Source organism: Nerophis ophidion, linkage group LG13, assembly GCF_033978795.1.
Source record: "Nerophis ophidion isolate RoL-2023_Sa linkage group LG13, RoL_Noph_v1.0, whole genome shotgun sequence".
Taxonomy (NCBI): Eukaryota; Metazoa; Chordata; class Actinopteri; order Syngnathiformes; family Syngnathidae; genus Nerophis; species Nerophis ophidion.
The window spans coordinates 30919793-30935804 of record NC_084623.1 but is presented as its reverse complement, the minus strand read 5'-3'; the positions used below and the strand labels follow the sequence as shown (position 1 = coordinate 30935804).

Here is a 16012-nt window from a genome sequence, read left to right as displayed (position 1 = left end):
CATTCTCATTTATTAAGATGCACCTGTATACAAACCTGTTGGTCTCTACCTCTTGGGCTATCTAACTTAGCTCGTTACCTCCGTATGTTCAAGGAGATAAAGCTTTTATACTAATATGATCAAATCAACTACTCCTGATGATTATTTCTTGTACTATTAAGCATTCAATTAAAATTTTTACTCACACAATGTTGATATTACACCATTTGCCATCAAAGGGCCAAGATTTACCTGACTGTTAGCATGTTTGTTCCCCCTCTTACTGTAGTGGTTGTTTTTTTGTGGAAAAACTGTCTTAAGAACTCCGTCTCAAAGATTTGACACTTCAAACGCAAATTTTAATTTATACTGTACAAAGTTTCTTTTTTGTTAATTTAGGTTTACTATACTTCTGTCATAAGCTTTTGTCAACTGTAACCAAAACTAAAGCAACGATCACACTTCAGAATATTACTTTGGCTAAGAAATTGTAACCTTGGCTACAGACAATCAAGCAATAAGGTCAAACATTTTAGACATGGATATGATCCATTTTTGGACCATTCCGCCCAGCCTGATCAGATGGTCACTATGGTCATGACATGACACGTACACAATATTCCTGTTTTATTTGTATACATTTGAGACATGTAAACACCTTTTTCAGATTGCCTTTGCCGCAACTGACTGGATCCCAAAGTATTGTTTAACTTGTGATTTACATTTTTGAGTTGATTTGATTATAATGATATATATATTAAGAAAAAATAATACGGAAGGCATAAGTATTGGTTTTCTACTCATTTTCCAAGAGTATTGTAAAAACTTAGAAGCCCTTTTTGTCCATGGTGATGATACAATATGGGAGTCATTCCACCAATTTGGTATTGTTTGCTTGTTGTAATAAAATTGTAATATTACAATTAAAATGCTGTATTTTTTCAACTCTAAAAGTGAGAATACATATTGAACCACTCAAAATGTGGATTGCCCGTCTCAGGCAACTTCATTGTATTTTTGTATAGACCTTTGAAGCCAAATATGACCCATTGAGCAAATAGGACTTAAAGTAACAAGAGTGAGTTTTAGCAGACAAAAGTGACCTATTTAAGGGTACTTACTTTTGACCTACGGAGGAGCTGAATGATGCAACTTCCTGTGGACAATGTGACTAGTGGAATATTCCATAATTTCAATTTGAATTAACGTAAACCTAGAGACTAAAGTATGAATTTTAACTTTAAAAAAAAGAAAAAAAGATTAAGGCAATACACTTAAAGTGCATTTGTAATAGGGAGTAGCACAAATATGAAATAAAACAATGATTATATTAGAACAGGCAGGAATTAAATGTTACCAGTTTTCAGTGAAGTTTAAATTCATCTTGAAAATTGTATTCACTAAGTATGCAAGTAAGACACATTGATTAGATTTATATATATATATATATATATATATATATATATATATATATATATATATATATAGAGATGGATAGTACATATGTATGTATGTATAAGTATACAGTATATGTATGTATTTTTATGTATAAGTGTATATGTATAAGTATATGTTTGTATGTATAAGTATATATATATGTATAAGTATATATATATGTATATGTATATATGTATAAGTATATATGTATGTATGTGTATATATATGTGCAAGTATATATATATATCTATATGCATGTATATATATTAGGGGTGTAACGGTACATCAAAATTTCGGTTCGGTACGTACCTCGGTTTAGAGGTCACAGTTCGGTTCATTTTCGGTACAGTAAGAAAACAACAAAATATACATTTTTGGGTTATTTATTTACCAAATTTGGAAACAATGGCTTTATCCTTTTAACATTGGGAACACTATAACAATTCTGCCCACGTTAATCCACATTAAACTGCCTCAAGTTGTTGCTTTGATTAAACAAAATGACAAAACTTTTCTTCTACATATAAAAAGTGCAACATTAAACAGTTTCAAGTCAACTCATCATGCTTGATTTATTACAGCAATTAGGAAGCCTGTAGTTGATTTGTATTATGTAAATGTTATATTTTTATCAACATGTGATGGTAGGGACCCTGCCATTCAAAACTAGGCTGCTACATTACTAATGATTAATAAAACTATAGCTGAAAAAATAGTACAATAGCAATAGGAGAGACTATTCATCCCTGAACACCATGGAGTTCATGTGAAATAACAGACAGACAGGGCTTTGCTGGCCCTAACACACACGCATGCACACACACATGCACACACACACACACACACACACACACACACAGCAAAACAAGCTAACATTACGCTAAAAGCTAATTAGCCTTCATCTCAAGCCAGGACTGCGAGCAAGCTGAGCTGCTGTTTAAGTTTCTAGAACGTCAACAGGCTCATAGTGTTGACCAGAACGTTGACTGGGAGGTGTTTATTATAATTTGGGGAGAGTACGCTGTCTTATGCTCACTTTCTAATCACATATCTGCTCGACGCTGAAGCATTGACTACATGCGCTCTGAATACGCACTGCTAATTGGCTGTTATCGTTTTGTATGTAACCAATCAGATGGTTGTGTGGGTGGGACAATGCTGAGTGCTGACACAGAGGCACAAGAAGCAAAGCAGCTTGTTAAGACTTTAGGTTAGAAACTCGTTCGGTACACCCCCTTACTGAACCGAAACCCCCGTACCGAAACGGTTCAATACAAATACACGTACCTTTACACCCCTAATATATTGTATTTATATATATATATATATATATATATATATATATATATATATATATATATATATATATATATATATATATATATATATATATATATATATATATATATATATATATATGTCTTGATTGGATTATCCAGAGAATAGTGCTCGATACCGTGGTAGAGCGCAATATGTAGGTGTGGGAAAAATCACAAGACTACTTCATCTGATGAAGTAGTCTTGTGATTTTTCCCACACCTACATATATATATATATATATATATATATATATATATATATATATATATATATATATATATATATAATATATATATATATATATATATATATATATATATGTGTGTGTGTGTGTGTATATATATATGTATATTTGTGTATATATATATATGTATATATATATATATATGTATATATATATATGTATATCCGTTGTTTTTTACATCACTTTAATCAACAATATCGGGAAAATGCTCACTAAAATGTAAATGGGAATATTAATAATGCTTTTGGATGCAAAAATGTCTCAAAGACTCAATCTTAATCGCAATATTGTGTGCATATAAACTTAGTCGGTGAATAAATATTTTGGATATTAGTCTCTAACATAAAAATCAGTGTATGACTAGTGGGTCTGAAATATTCCAATCCAATAAATGTTTTCTTTTTGCGAGATCCCGCAAAACATTTTTTCCCCTACATGTCCCTATAAACAAAGTCAATCAAATTGTTTCTCCTCTGTACACTAAGCTATGTCCTCCTTGTATATTTATGATTTTTATTATTTATTTGGAACCTATTTTAATGACAAACAACAGATTTGCAAATGCCACAAGTATATACAGAAAAAGAGAAGACGTGTAGAACATACTCTGCTACCAAGTGTTAGATTGGCCAGACATACAGTATTGTGTATCATTTGTTCAGAATTTGACTACTGTAACATGGTCTTAGAAATGCATAATCATATCTAGCCATTCTTGTCTATTGGTATGATTTGTACATGCTTTAAGTGTTAATCAAAAAACTGAGGAGAATTCTCAGGAATGAACACATCTAGCAGAGGTTCAAGTTGTTACTCTCCCTTCCCATCACCGCAATGACCTGCTTTTGTAGATAATCTGCTTTCTGATTTTTGTGTTGGAATGAAGTTCTTGAATCAAATGATAGAATACTCATGTTCATGATTTTTTTTTCGTGATGACTGACACATCTTGTGTAAGATACTAACAGCTCCACAACCACTGGCCTATCCGGTTTTGTATTATTTGTTATTATAAATAATGTTTATATACTTTATGTTTGAGTCAGACACATTGAAGTTGTGGAAAATTTACCCAAAATGTTCTATCTGGAAAATAATGTTGACAACATTAAATGTGAAATTTAATGAAATTCCTAACTTGTCTTGTTTTTTTTTTTGTGTGTTTTTTTTATTTTTTTTGTCAAATCCACAATAGACCACTTTGTGACCAGGCTGTTCTATAATTCAAACAAGTGTGTATCTGATAATAAAAATAAATAATGCAGTACTAAAAATACTGTACTGTACAGTAGTATGGGATTTTCAACACATCACTAGCTGTTGCTGCTGTTATGGTAACATATAGTAGTTTTTTGCTTTTTTTTGTAATACAGTAAGTTTCGGCTGTTTTTGACCGTCACTATTTCTGTTATTCCAAAACACCTGATTTTTCCTGAGAAGACTTTTTCATGTTAAATTGTAACATTTTATTGTCCAATTCTTTCACAGGGGCACATTCTACTAGCAGTTAATCGACCACCCCAAAGCCAAACAGGACACTTGTCCTTTATTTTTCAAAGGGCATAAAAATAATTTCGTATTCATATTTGTTTTTACTTTAAAATCTTTCAATTGACTTCAGCCCTAAACAAGTATAACAGAAATGTAATTGTTTAATAAACATGAAACATTTTAAGAATCAGATGTCACATTTTCCAATTAGAATACATTTGCATTATTTTACTAATTTAATGTACCAGTAGAGTGAAAAAACAAGTTGCCTCTATATTACAGAAAATATCATATTTATGACACCAAAAGACCTCCAAAGTTTATGAATAAATAGATATGATCAAAATATTATCAATTTCACGGATATCCCCGATCCACTTGAGAGTTAATGAGCAAGCCAGTCACAGATGTGTTCCCCATCAAACAACAATGCTAATCAAGGAGAATTTAGCCAATAACAATTACTTTGGAACAAATGATGATCCAGAATTGTATATTTTTGAGCCCGAAAACAAAGAGGATAGGTAATATATTTTAGAAGCTGAGTGCTAAACGGATGAAGCTTTATTGAAACACTAGAATCCAGCAGCATCGCTAGGTGTTAAACATACAAACTAACCATAACAAACCTAAATAAAACAAACACTTACTGTACAATTTCCACTCTCGCTGGGATGCGGACCGACGGGACGCTCACATAATCCCATTTAAAAGAAGATTCAATCCTAATCCTCACAATGGGTAAAAAAAAAAAGGTGCCGCAATGAGCATCTTTTTGGGTCTTTTTTACCATTCCAGGGGATGTCAAAGTCAACCAGCCTCTCGGCCCATGGCCACGTTTGTCTACTACCAGGTGAGCGAAAAAGCCAGAAATTTGTGTTCTTGTCTTACAAAAGAATTGTATATAAACAGGATATATTTTTTAAATTTTTGCATTTTTCCTGTACGACTTATCTAAAAATATGGTCGGAGTGCAGAACCCTTCCTCCAGTGAAGTAGCATCTACTGAAATTGATGGAGCAGAATATTCAAAATAGCCGGCTAAATTTGTGGACTTAACTCTAGTGACGTTTAGACAGTATTTTGTGAGGACGTGAGGAGCCCTGACCCTTGTGACATCATGGTCTGCGACTTCCGGTAAAGGAAAGGCTTTTTTATCAGCACCAAAAGTTGCGGACTTTATCGTCGATGTTCTCTACTAAATCCTTTCAGCAAAAATATGGCAATATCGCAAAATGATCAAGTATGACACATGGAATGGACCTGCTATCCCCGTTAAGGCGGTCTGTCATAACGTTTTTTTTAGCATTCGATCCGACATTATTGCGAGGTTTTGTATTAGTGTTCCTAAAAATAGATATACCGTCCCCCAGAGACATTTTTTTCTCTAAATTTGGCCCCCGAGTCAAAATAATTGCCCAGGCCTTCCTTAAAAGGTTAATACATTTACGTCCTATTCGTTGTAGATTGAATTTTATAGTGTGGTTTTATATGTTTTTGTAAAGACAATGGTGTTCAACTCTGGAGAACAAAGAGTAGAGGAAGAAATATGTAAGGCCATTTATACAGTGTAACTACATAAATGGCCCTAACTGGGTGCGTGAATAGAAGTTGGTATATTGAAGTCAATTTCTCAAGAAGAAACAAAGTAAACATGAAAAATGGTGTTAATTTTGACAGCCGTTTTTAATTTAGTTTTAGTCATTTTTGCTAAAAAAATTTTTTTAGTTTTAGTCTTATTTTAGTTATATATATTGGTTTAGTTTTAGTCTAGTTTTAATCAAAGAAATTACACAATATTTTTTGTCCGCCAAAATTACAGTCACCCAAAATATTAAGTATCAAAAGCTTTAAAGTTTATTTGAAAGCACTTTCATTAAAACTACCTGAAAAAAGCATTTTTTCAACACAAAAATAGCTTGATTTTATGGCCAATAATTATGTATTTAGTAATTCTTTGCTCCACAGGTCCACATTTATCTTTCAGGCACTTCTACCGCTCAGGGTCGGGGTGTGCGGCAGCCTTTCATTTGTTGTTAAATGTCTGCCTCAAATAAACAAGTAAATAGGAAACGTTGCATGGACCTCCTCTTTTCACTGCGCTTGTGAAATTAGCGCATTAGACTACAGTAAAATTTGTCATACCATTAAACGATTACTTGAAGTAGAGAAAATTACTTGATAATTTACTTGTAAAGAAATAATACAGTGGAATAATTAGTTTGAACTTACAATTGTGTAGATGTCACGAGGACTTGCCTGCTAATGGCTTCATAAAGCATCAAAAATGAAATATGTCCTTTTCACTTTCTTCCAGGTGTACACATATTCTGATGGAGAACATGTTCTGGATTTAACATGTTCTACATCGTAATTGTTTTGGCAGTAAGAAATCAAATTTCTTATCTCCCAAGGAAAAATATTTGATTGGTTCTCCTTCATAACTAACTCCCAGCCTGACCCCTCTTCCATAGTGCATGTACGCTGTTAAAGAGCTACGATGAGATCTATTCATAACTTGTTCCACTCATTAAATTTTGTTGGTCAACATTTTCTTCTCGTTCTCATTCGTTGACTAAAATGTCAGTTCATTTTGTCATTGTCTTAGTCAACATGCATTTGTTTTGATTAGTTATCCTCTTATTTTGGTCAGTGGAAAATTGGGTGTTGATGATGACTAAGACGAAAATATTTAGTCAACTAAATTATCACTTGTTCCAGCCTCGACAAAAGTGCACATTTTAGCAAATGTTTGTACACTTTGAACACAATATAAAGGGCTCTACAGTGCTGTATATTAAACAAATGTACAAGTAACAATAGGGTCATTGATACATTTTCTATTTAATAATAATAATGTAAAAAGAAATAGGTGAACTGGCTTCCTTGTTTGCATTCGCCCTGCTGACACGCACACACACTTGCCCTGTGGTGCACTCACAGTTTAAAATCAATACAAATACATAACTTTGACAGCCAGCTTTGCTACAATAATTAGAAATAAAAAATAAAATCCAGTATACCTTGTCGGTTAATCTTCTTGGCGTGTGGCAGGAGAAGGAGAGAGTTGTGGATCCAGAGTTTTTCAAACCAAATATTGCTCATCCAACACTTTCTTTGGAGTCATGCTGAGCTAGTAAAACTATAAAAATGCTGCAAATAGTAAAAATGATCCCAGGACAAACCCACAATATGAGTGCGGTACTTAGACTTAGGGATGCATTCGCGTTAACATTAAGAAATGCTGAAAAAGGCAGTTTATGAACAAAAAATATTGGTACCCTAAAGTGACTGCCTTACCAATGGAAGTTGGTAATAGTAAGGAACTTTGTCTCAGAAAGAAGTACAGCATCTTTGACAAGTCGGAATCAACCATTTATGTTGCCTGATGAAAAGTATTCAAAATAAACAGAACTCATTTTGTCCAGGCAGCGGATTTTTGTGTATAATTTTGCAATTATTTACTGCAAATTGTCATTTACAAAGCTTATGTTACAGTTAAATACAACAACATTAATATTTTTTTAAATCACAAGGTCAGAAAGGTTGATTCAGTGCCAGCACTTAGACAATAAAAAAAAAGTGAAAACATGTAAAAAAAACAAAACATTTTGTGCCCAAATCCTTATGTCTGACCATGAGCTCCTCAGTCGTCGTGGATGGATCGTTTCCAGAGTTCCATTATAAGACACCAATACCCATTCTTTGCAGCTGAATAAAACACAGCAAAAGAAAATGTGTTTATTTTAGAGATTAAAAGGACCCATAGCTTCGAGAAGACCACAATTTCACATACTAGTTCTCTTTATTTATTTTTTCTGTTATTAAAAATGAATCTGGCAGTCATTTCCTACAACATCAATTAGTTTTTAAAGAAACGGTGGATAACGAACTGTAGTTGAAGCGACCCCTTTCCATCAACCAGACTCGATATGCCACCCCTTCTTGGTGTGACGTTGTCTACAGGAATGCAGCCTCTTTCCCCGAGAAGACAGTGTAGATAGAGGGATGTAAAACTATTATTTTGATCACTTAAATACATGTTTTGTTGCCATGGTCCATCGTTACTTCAAAACTGATGTGAGTAACATCCATCCATCCATCCATTTTCTACCGCTTATTTATTCCCTTTGGGTTGGCGGGGGGCGCTGGTGCCTATCTCAGCTACAATCGGGTGGAAGGCGGTGTACACCCTGGACAAGTCTCTACCTCATCGCAGGATGTGAGTAACATTGTGAGCAAAAAAGAAATACAAAATGATCACCATTTTCGGACTTTCCTGCTCTTCCAGAGACACCATAGCCTGTTTCATAGTGCTCTTTCAGCATTCCCTCAAGCATCTTGAAGGAAAAACCAGTAGAAGAGGACGCAAAATAGAATACTAACAGCTCACCTTAATTTTGTCTCTTTTTTTGGTAGGTTCTGACCCAGTCTTTCTTCCCTCGAGCCGCTACTGCTTTACGGGATCGCATTTTTACATTTATTTCTATCCAAATTCAAACCAAAACCCTCCTTCTAAGTCTGAATCATTAAAACTATCGCTGCAAATGACACTTCTCTCGCTTGGTACGTCCTATTTTCCGTCAGTCAATTCGACCGGCGAGGTCCATACTTTCCTCATATTCCCATCATATGTGAATGCATGCAAGCTGACCCCGTCTTTAGTTGAATTGCTACAACCTGCAACAATGGAAGCTATATTTGATAACTCCTTCAAAGTGAAAATATTATGCTTCGGGATAAAGATGCTACCAAAACACAAGTCTTCTGTAGGTGATGTCAGCAAGCCCACATTTTGGAGCTAAAAGTGGATGTTCCAAAATGTGCTGAGTACGCAGACGCAACTAAACCCCCCAATCCTGTATCCGACATACCTCAACTTAATAGTGCCCTAACTGAAGAGTGTTTTGAAATAAGAGTTATCTTATGGCTAATTGTTATGCTTTAAGTTGCATGCAAAAATTGGGGTTACAGCAGGGGTCGGGAACTTTTTTTGCTGAGAGAGCCATGAAAACCAAATATTTTAAAATGTATTTCCGTGAGAGCCATATAATATTTATTTTTTTTAACACTGAATACAACTAAATAAATACGTGCATTTTTAAGTAAGACCAATATTTTTCGAGTATATTAAGTCTCTCATTCTTTTTAACAACATTGTTATTTTGAAGCAGAACAAATAATAAATAAAATACTTGTTGAACAAGTGCGTTAGGAAACGGATGGATGGATTCAAATGCATGAGAATGTTTTATATGATGAACGTTATTTTTAACACTGTGATTACCAGCAGAATTGTTCATTACTTATCGTGTTAAGTAATGTCAGCTAAGATTTATCTGAGAGCCAGATGCAGTCATCAAAAGAGCCACATCTGGCCTTAGAGCCATTGGTTCCCTACCCCTGGGTTACAGGTATCGCCGCCATTAGTTGGCAGAGCAAATGCCACAAAGATCTGCTCAGAAACATCTGGTCTTACTCGCGAGCTCAACACAACTTTTTTTTTCAACCACGGTAAGGAAGAAAGTTAGTGTGAAGGACAGTGTTGAGAAGAAGGAGTGAATGATATTTATTGGATTAAAGAAATAAATCAGACCACTTAGCCAACTTGGCAAAGCTGTTAGAGCGTACCACCAGGCTGAAGCAAGAGGAGTCTAACGCCATCCAAGGACAATAAAATAATATCTAAATGGCGGACATTTATCCATGAAAATATGGCGAAGCTGCTGATGGTGTGGTTAACTGAGAAGCAGCTGAAAGGCGATATTGTGGGAGTCCAATCTCCAAAGTAAATGCTGTACATAATTATTTTCTTTACTTCATAAAACCAACGTAGTTGTAATAGTACATCCTACAGCAGTGGTTCTCAAATGGGGCTACGCGTACCCGTAGGGTATGCCAAGGGGTATGTGAGATTTTTTTTTAATATTCTAAAAATAGCAACAATTCAACAATCATTTATAAATACATTTATTGAATAATACTTCAACCAGGGGCGTCGCCTGACATATTTCACTGGGGCACGTGCCCCACTGTTGATCTGCCGTGCCCCAGTAAAACTTTCACCAATAAAAAAAAAACGCTTCAGAGTTTTAAGTCTACATAACATAGAGAACAGCGCACATACTACTTAGTATGGTAATTGATTGCTACTGTATTCACTCCACGTAACGATGAGCACATGGCTACTTAATATGGTAATTTATTCACGTGTGGATCGAGACTTCAGTTGAGAAAGCGAGAGAGAGAGAGAGAGAGAGAGGGGGGGGGGGGGGGATGAGAATCACTGCTGAGGTAGGTGACGTTAGCCAACAACAATTTGTTAATTACATTATTTTGATTTTGATTTGACTCAAACTGTAACTCCTAGATGGATATCAGAAAGTTATTCGCCCGCAGCAGGGAAGAAGAAGCGAGGAAAGAGAGATGTAAGTGAAGTCCTAGCTAGCTAGGCAACAACATTGTCTTAAGTTGATGCTAAGTTAGCTAACGTTATTCCTTGTATCAAGACAAACATGTTCATTTGCTGTACGAGCTGTCGGGGGAATTTCCAATGAACATGAAACATAATGTTGGTTATTGTCTGCTGGTTCTGCATCAATGATGATTTGGAGTAAGCATGTGTGAGTTGAGTGCTTCTCAAATGGTTTATCTTCAGGAAGAAAAACATTTTTCCATATCATCAAGTCGTGAGCCAAATTTTTAAATCATTCAAGTTTATTTCACAGAAAAATAGCACAGTAGACTTGTCTTGTTAATCGGTGTGGCTTTGACTAAAATAATCTTGTTTTGTCACCAGAAAAATAGCTACAGCTAAAGCATCTGGTTCTGTTTCCAGAAAAAATAGTAACATTTCAGTATTTGTTTTCAGAAAGATGGCTGAAAATATCAGGTTTTGTTGCCCCATTTAGATTTAAAAAAATATATTTCCATGTCTGTCCGGAGTCCTCCTCCAACTTGTTAGTCGGTTTGCCTTTTGCGAAAATACTCAATAATAGTCACTAGAAAAATGGCTAAAAATATCCGGTTTTGTTGCCACAATTGGATTTTTTTCTCCCTTAATTTTTCTTTTTTTCATGCACACATCTGACTGCGACTTACTGAAAATGACACACAATCCACTTTCATGTCACGACCCACCAGTTGGGAAGCACTGGTCAACTGTATAACAGTTACTGTAATATTTCTATGTCTGTCCAGAGTGATTGACCACTTTGCAAAAATGAAAAGGAGACGTTACAGTTTACTTCTCAGAAAATGATTCCCTGAACAGACACACAAGAGTTGTTCATTTATTCTACTACTGTGGCTTTATTGTTTTGTGTATATTTTCTAGTTTTGTGTATCTGAAATAGGATTAGCCACATTGCCATAAATGGAAATTAAATAATATAAAATAACCCAGAGATGTAGGGGTGCTTTATTTTTTGTTTTACTTTTGTAGATGTTAAATTTGCAGATAATTACTGCAATAAATATTTCAAAAAGATTCATTGCTCTTCCTTTTTGCTTTTACTTGTAGCAGTTTAGAAGTCTGGAGTAAAAAAGTGCACAAGTAGGTCAAATGCATTAGTTAATTTCAGGTGGTTAATCAAAGATCCATACAACATAATCTGATATGATTTCATAGTTTAAAGCACTATTTTATGTATTTTTTATGATAAATAAGTGCTAAAAATGTTTTTGCTTGCGCGCTTTGCACGCTCACATGAATTATTTGTGCCCCAGGTGTGCCCCAGTACAGTATTAGGTCTAGTGATGCCCCTGACTTCAACAAAATATGAATGTAAGTTCATAAACTGTGAAAAGAAATGCAACAATGCAATATTCAGTGTTGACTGATAATTTTTTTGTGAACATGTTCCATAAATATTGATGTTTAAGATTAATTTTTTTTGTGAAGAAATGTTTAGAATTAAGTTGATGAATCCTGATGGATCTCTATTACAATCCCCAAAGAGGGCACTTTAAATTGATGATTACTTTTATGTGTAGAAATCTTTATTTATAATTGAATCACTTGTTTATTTTTCAACACGTTTTTAGTTATTTTTATATATTTTTTTCCAAATAATTCAAGAAAGACCACTACAAATGAGCAATATTTTGCACTGTTATACAATTTAATAAATCAGAAACTGATGACATAGTGCTGTATTTTACTTCTTTATCTCTTTTTTTCAACCAAAAATGCTTTGCTCTGATTAGGGGGTACTTGAATTAAAAAAATGTTCACAGGGGGTACATCACTGAAAAAAGGTTGAGAACCACTGTCCTACAGGATGGTTTTTCATATAACATTTGTCATATAAAATGTATTTTAAAAACCATGTTACATCTTTAAATTGTCTTGTTTTGGGGACTAAAGTGAAATTGATTTGAATTATAATCAATGGGTGATGGTGATTTGAGATACAAGTGTTTTGGGTTTAGCGCTCCATCACAGAACCAATTAAACTTGTAAGTTGAGGCACTATTGTACGACCACGTAATGACTGCTGTACAATATGTTGTGTAGAGGAGCGTTTTTAATATGTGCATTGTCAGTATGGCACTCAGTATGGCTAATATATGTAAATGCAAATGTGTTATACGTGTATAGCGCTTTTCTACTTTCAAGGGGCTCAAAGCGCTTTGACACTAGTTCCACATTCACACATTCACATGTATAGTGCTGTTATATGTATTGTATAGTTTATTTAGTACCTGTGTTGTTTGAGCTCCAGTCTGACCTGGGACACAGCCATCCTGGTATATGAATTCATCGTGAAAGAACAGGGGAGAAACGCCAAGCTGCAGGTAAGAAATAACACAGAAAGAAATTGACACACTGTTTCATAACCAAATTAAGCTCTCACATATTTATCTAATTGGACTTACTTGTCTGAAGAAATCTCTTCCTGGTATAGATATAGTGGTTAAGCTGACTCTATCACCACTCTTTCGAATGATTTTGACAATATCCTCATGCTCCATGGACTCCACTGGTTCGCCATTGACTGCCAGTAGTAGATCTCCATCCTCCACCCCCGCATCTTCTGCTGGACTGCCCACATCCACCTCCCGCAGCAAGTGAACTGAGCCGCAGATGATTTTTTAAAAAACACATTAAACTCAGGACACACTCCCATAAATGATACTGTACAAAAATAAAAATAAAACTAGTTATGTGTGCACGGCGTAAGAATACATCGACTGCACGTCGCTACACTGAGAAAATACATTACTTTTCTTCTTTTTAGTTAACTTTTTTCCCCCTTCAAGCATAAATTAAAGTTTTCTGATGTCAGTGTGTCATAGAAAACAAAGTGAAAAGTTAGGTGAAACTACTAGGAGTGTCTTAGAATAATTGACATTGAAAACAAATTTTATATTTTCTCATTACATGCCTGAAAAGGAGTAGGAAGAAGCACAGTTTATTTAATCCGACCCCTTGTCCATTTCACAGCCATTAGGAACACGTGTGCACTTCCTGTTCTCAATTTGTAAAACAATTTATACAAATTAATAATAAATACAACAGTTCTAATAAATAGTTAAGTCAGTTATAATTCACATAATGAGAAGACTAATATTAGGGCTGGGTGAATATATCGATATACTCTTTGTCTCCGTGCGGTATAGAAAATGACTATATCGTGATATTCGAGAATACATTCTCACGCAGTTGCTTTTGGCTGCGGGCATTACACTGCATGTGTTTCCCACTTTTTCTTGTCTCTCCATCTCACAGAGACGTAAACCAAGTGCACCTTCTTACACGTCACGTGTGCAACGTCAGATGCTCCCATGGAGCAGATAGGTAGCGACATGGTAACGTTAGCTGTGATGCTAACGGTGTGGTGTGGGTGGTCATAAGAGAGAAAGAAGGTGCAAATTGGTAAAAAATGGAGGAATAATTAATTCCCAAGAAAAATAGCACAGGGTCCATCGTCCGGCAGTGGTTTAGCTTCAAGTAGGAATATGTTCAACATTTATGCGACAAAAGCGTTGCTACAAAAAGTAGCAGCACGGCTAATTTAGCATCATTTGAAAAGTCATTTGCTAGAGAATGAGGAGTGCTTGAAACTCTGCATGTCAACATCTCCGGCCGGTGCCACACCAATAAAATGCCAAAGCAACTATTTCCAGATCAACACCGCATGAAAAAAAAAAGTCAACAACAGAAAGAAATAACGTCTGCAGGAGCCTATGCAGCTCATTTTTATTTGACAGTTTTTTTAAATATCTTGTGTGGCATCATGCACAAAAGTGCACTTTATTTGTTTATAACTAATGTGTATTGTTATGGTAGTAGGCTATATGATTTATGCGTAACATTGTTTTTGCGTAACGTGGGTTGGCTCAAAGAATTGCGCTCTGCGCTAAAAGATGGTGATGTGCGTACATGGAAGAGAATGCATTGCGTCAGGTTGGATGCAACATGGAGTTATGCTGAACGAAATGTGGCGGAAATTTTACTGTTGGCCTTGGCTTGCCATCAAAGAATGCTTATGCGATATATATATAGTATATCATATATTTCGATGGTGGTCCGTGTGGTCAAACTAGACATTTTAGCAGGGTAATGCCAACAATCTGTCCCGACTCCAGACTAAAATATTGCTGAGTAACTTTTCAAATACATTTGGCTACTAGACATAAGTAAAATAGATAGATAGATAGATAGATAGATAGATAGATAGATAGTACTTTATTGATTCCTTCAGGAGAGTTCCTTCAGGAAAATTATAATTCCAGCAGCAGTGTACAGAGTTGAGATCAATTTAAAAAAAAAAAAAAGTAAAAAGTTATAATGGGGGTTTAAAAGGAAACACAATAGAGAAATATTACAAAAAGAATAAAAACAATGGGAATGACAATATAACAGTAAAATAAGAATATAACAAGACAAAGTAGGCATTAGTGACCATGTTATGAAAACGTATTGCACTGTTAATGTTTTGCATCCCCTGTCATCCTAGTACCCCCAGCCCCCTGTCCCAGAGAGGAGTTGTACAGTCTAATGGCGTGTGGGACAAATGAGTTCTTGAGTCTATTATTCCTGCACTTGGGATAAAGCAGTCTAGCACTGAACAGGCTCCTCTGGCTACTGATAACGCTATGCAGAGGGTGACTGGCATCATCCAGGATGCTTACTAGTTTGTCAACAGTCCTCTTCTCTGCTACCGTCACCAGTGAGTCCAGTTTCATTCCCATTGTAGAACCGGCCCGCCTGATCAGTTTCTCAAGTCTGGAGCTGTCCTTCTTAGATGTGCTGCCCCCCCAGCACACTACCACATAGAACAGAACACTGGCAACCACAGACTGGTAGTACATTCACAGGAGTTTTTTACAAATGTTGAAGGATTGAAGTCTCCTGAGGAAGTACAGCCTGCTCTGTCCTTTCTTGTACTGGTGGTCCGTGTTAACAGTCCAGTCCAGCTTATTGTCCACCCAAACCCCGAGGTACTTGAATGAGTCCATGGTCTGTACCTCAACTCCCTCGATCACAATAGGTTGTGACCGTGGGCTCGACCTCCCAAAGTCAATGACCAGCTC

At 35.4% G+C, this 16012-nt stretch overlaps 1 protein-coding gene across 2 annotated transcripts in view; it reads right to left on the bottom strand.

Annotated features, from left to right (window-relative positions):
• Positions 1–6406: 6406 nt before the first annotated feature.
• The window catches only part of LOC133564434 (Na(+)/H(+) exchange regulatory cofactor NHE-RF3-like), a 53083-nt gene continuing 43477 nt past the window's right edge, over positions 6407–16012 (bottom strand). For both annotated transcript variants that reach the window (XM_061918760.1, XM_061918759.1), the window contains 3 exons: positions 13352–13548; positions 13178–13264; positions 6407–8182 (listed from right to left, as the gene is read on the bottom strand). In XM_061918760.1, coding sequence (XP_061774744.1) covers positions 8153–8182; positions 13178–13264; positions 13352–13548 — 314 coding nt within the window. In that variant the 3' untranslated portion in view covers positions 6407–8152. The remainder of the gene's footprint in view (positions 8183–13177; positions 13265–13351; positions 13549–16012) is intronic.